This window comes from Perkinsus marinus, assembly GCF_000006405.1.
Source record: "Perkinsus marinus ATCC 50983 genomic scaffold scf_1104296938494, whole genome shotgun sequence".
Taxonomy (NCBI): domain Eukaryota; phylum Perkinsozoa; order Perkinsida; family Perkinsidae; genus Perkinsus; species Perkinsus marinus.
In genome coordinates, this window is record NW_003213412.1 from 1 (window position 1) to 3,606 (window position 3,606).

The 3,606-nt window shown below is 51.6% G+C and overlaps 2 protein-coding genes across 2 annotated transcripts; both read left to right on the forward strand.

The window, feature by feature from the left end:
* Positions 1–78: 78 nt before the first annotated feature.
* Positions 79–996, forward strand: Pmar_PMAR002505 (EBNA1 binding protein 2, putative; the record flags this gene model as incomplete). Its single annotated transcript, XM_002782712.1, has 5 exons — positions 79–150; positions 200–276; positions 411–511; positions 595–769; positions 813–996. The coding sequence occupies 5 exons, from the start codon at positions 79–81 to the stop codon at positions 994–996; spliced, it is 609 nt and encodes a 202-aa protein (XP_002782758.1).
* Positions 997–1,641: 645 nt separating this feature from the next.
* Positions 1,642–2,388, forward strand: Pmar_PMAR002506 (hypothetical protein; the record flags this gene model as incomplete). The annotated part of the gene is made up of 2 exons (XM_002782713.1): positions 1,642–2,022; positions 2,232–2,388. Coding segments are annotated over 2 exons (538 nt in total), but the record flags the coding sequence as incomplete, so codon positions are not given.
* Between the last annotated feature and the right edge of the window lie 1,218 nt (positions 2,389–3,606).

Genomic DNA, 3,606 nt, shown 5'->3' on the forward strand with positions numbered 1-3,606 from the left:
TGCTCAGCACAGGGTGGTAAGTGTAGGTACAGTCAAGTTCAAGAGAGCGTGGTAGAGGCTTTCCGGAGGTTCGCTGCTATGGGCATCGAGGCAAACCGCCCTGACGACTTCTATGCTGAGATGCTCAAAACTGATCAACAGATGGGCAAGGTACGGACGGAAAGGCTGAATCGAAACAGCCGTACTTCTATTGGTGTAGATCCGAGAGAACCTCGCTGATCAACAGAAGCGCATTGAAATCGTGGAGGACAGGAAGCGGAAACAGGCCGAGAAAAAGTAGGGGGGCAGCCGGGGTCCAGTCGTCTTGAGCTTTCCTGACTGTTCCAAGCTGAGCAACCGGTTGTTCTGACAGCGGAGCGGTGCTTCGTTACGTCCATTCTTGTCATTAGTGGGCTTATGATTGCATCCAGGTTTGGGAAGAAGATGCAGGTGGCAGCAGCTCAGGCCCGTGCTGCTCAGAAACGTGAGAATTTGGCAGAGATCGAGAAGTGGAAAGAGGCCAAGGGGGAAGGTACTAATAGTTTATCAAAAGCCATACCGAACCTTTGGAAGAAATTGCAATACAACCGCCGATCAATTGCATTGTCGTATCAGATGAATCCGCCAGTGTTGGAAAGACTTTGGAAAAGGTCTCCAAGAAGGGCGCTCAGCGGTCGGCTGAGATGGAAGGTGCTAGTCACGGCAAGGGAGGGAAGGGTGGCAAGGCTGGCAAGGGTGGCAAGGGTGGCAAGGGAAGAGTGAATAAGAAACGCGTTGCTAAGGACAAGAAGTAATAAAAGGCCCTTGGTCGTTGTCGTGATGGTCGTTGATAGATACGGCCAGGGTGGGCCTAAACGAGTGTTGAAGAACAACTCAGCCGACAGTTGCCGTGACGTCTCTTCTTTTAACGCCTCTAAGCATTCCCCCATGGGTAAGGGGAAAGGGAAGGGGAAAGGAAAGGGTGTTAGGAAGCCTATCAAGAAGGGCGCTGCTGCTGCTGCTGCTGGAAAACGCTGAGAAGCAGCGTAAAACGTACACTGTTTCTACCTACGTATGTTGGGCATACATATTGGGTTGAGTTTGCAAGGGGAAGAGTGGGAGGGCCGATAGATTTGAATTATCTGTAATATGGTAAAAACTCGGGAAACTTCGAGGAAGAAGGGGAGCAAGGCGTTGGAGGCGTGCTTGGCGTCATCGTCATCATCATCATCGTCGTCATGTTCGACTGCCGCTCCCTCGGATCCCTCACCGCCGCAAAAGGCCGAGGTCGTCACTTTACGGTTGACCCCGCGCACCCACATGATAGAACAACTCTTACGGCTGGCAGATATCAACTTTAAACTGCAGTTGCGCATGACGCCGCAGACCACAGTGAAATCCATTGTAGAGCGAGTATTGGCTCGATGGCGCTCCCATGTTGGGGATGAGCACAGAATTGTCACCCAGGGTTTGTGCTTGCACCTCCCCCCTACTGTGGACGATGGGCAGTCCCTCCCAGCTGAGTGGAGCATCCATGACGTTGTACAGGCGTACCCTCGTTGTGTGGATGGGGGGGTTACGTGGCTGGTGTTTGATGGTGAAGATGATCGAGGCCCCCCAGAGGTGCCTGCTCCAAAACCCTCGTCACCGATCGACACTACTGAGAGCTGCATAAGAGGAATTATGGAGTCGACTTGTGATTCTGCCGTCATTGCAGCGGCACAGGCGGTAGAGAATATACCGGATTTTGGAGGGATTCCTGGTGTGGTTGGTTCGGTCGCTAGCGGCTCGACTGTGGCTGACTTCTCACCCAAGAGGAGGCAGCAGCGTCGGCCTGTGAAACGGGGAGCTCCTGATGATGTCGACTTCACAGCGGACTTGGTTGACGCGTCAAAGGAGTCAACACGGAGGGAGCAACAGAGTGGGAGGAAGAGAGCTCGGGTGGAGGTTGAGGAGGGTCGGCTAGGGCGGGATGAGGATGAAGTTGACTGCACTATGGCGACTGCATTACGGATGTCACACACGACTCACATGGCCTTGTTGGCCTTCCAAGAGAAGCAACAGGTGAAGTGATCTAGCGTTGAACTCCTTGGGAGTTTTCCTCATTATATTATGGGAATTTACACGACTTGGAGTAGGAGTGTACAAAATCGATAAGAATGTCTCAAAATTTCAGCCGATTCTCCTCGTTGTTATCGACACGCGTAGTTGATACCGTGGGCATTCATCATCACGACAGGTCTGCGGTGGAAAGGATTATGTGAGCTCTTCAGGAGATGCTCGAGCGACAGCAGACGCAGTTCGCCAAGATGTTGGAGCAACAACAGGATTGGATGAAGTCCTTACATGGGACCATGCTGGAGACCCTCCAGCTCGCCCTGAGAGCAGCAGCAGCACCCACGAATCAGAAGGAATCGGCTGAGCCGAGGGGTGGATAATTTAGCCCTGCGCTCACGATAATAAAACAATCAGTAGCATGCTTTCTCCAGCGAAGAGTTGCGTTTTGAAAAGTGTCCTCTGTTGGGGCGATCTGGCTCAGTTTAGAGAGTTATAACTCGGCTTAACACGGAGAAGGTGTGTGAGTGGTTGCTAGAGGCCCTACACCGAAGTTTGTTGAATCTTCTCCTAGCAGTTCTGATCCTCGAGGCTGGGGTAGTGAATGTGAAAGAGCTCGAGAAAAGATTCTGGTGCTGACTAGTATGAGAGGAAAACGTGGGGGTTGAGGTGTATCAGTAGAGTCACGAAATACTGTTTGTCAAATAGACGCTTTGAGATTAGCGCACATGGCGGTTACGCGGTAGACAGGGCGTAGTAGAGATAGTTCTTACCACGCCAGACGAGAGGCAATCGTTACGGCGAAGTGTAGCGTTCATCGTATAAGATAACGGAGGGCTGGTCAGAATTGGTGTTCAGTGCATAGCCATTATCAGTGATAATGGCCGAGACCGTGATAATCTGTCACGGTCCACATTTCTCACCCCGTTAGTAATCGTCCCTTGTCCTGTGGCCCTTCCTGTGGCCTTCCGCACGACTCGCAATCAGTACGGGCTTATAGACCTGACAATGCCTCTGCCTCGGGTCCGCGTCGACTTCCATTGATATCGTTTATGGTTTAAATTGGTGGTTCGGTCACGACACCTCCTGCTGCACTCACCCAAACTTCAGGGTTTTAGGAAATAGCTGACTTTCCCAACTGCATGTACTCCTCCCATTATCACATTGACAGTCGCAGGATGTCTTGGCATCTTGCAGTTCCCCCATTATTGTTATCATCATCAACTCTACCTCGACTAAGATACATGACCATGCGGGCTGCTATCTTGGCGTTGATTTTGAGTGTCGGCTTGGCCGTCACCAGTACACCTCCTAACCATCATCATCATCATCACCACAGTCACTTCGCGGTAAAGCCCAGTCTCCTGTTTTTGGTGGGCTACTAGGAGGTTGTAGGTCCTAGTCGCAGGCTCCACAGGCTACTACAATTACCGTCATCAGGCTGATATCTGCCACGCTCATACGATATTGAGGAAACATGGAATACCCGAACGGAACATCATCCTCTTCTCGTAAGCACCAGTAGCAGCAGCCGAGAGCTCACCTGAGCATCTTGACTCAGAACGGATGATGTTGCTAATTCGCCAGAGAACC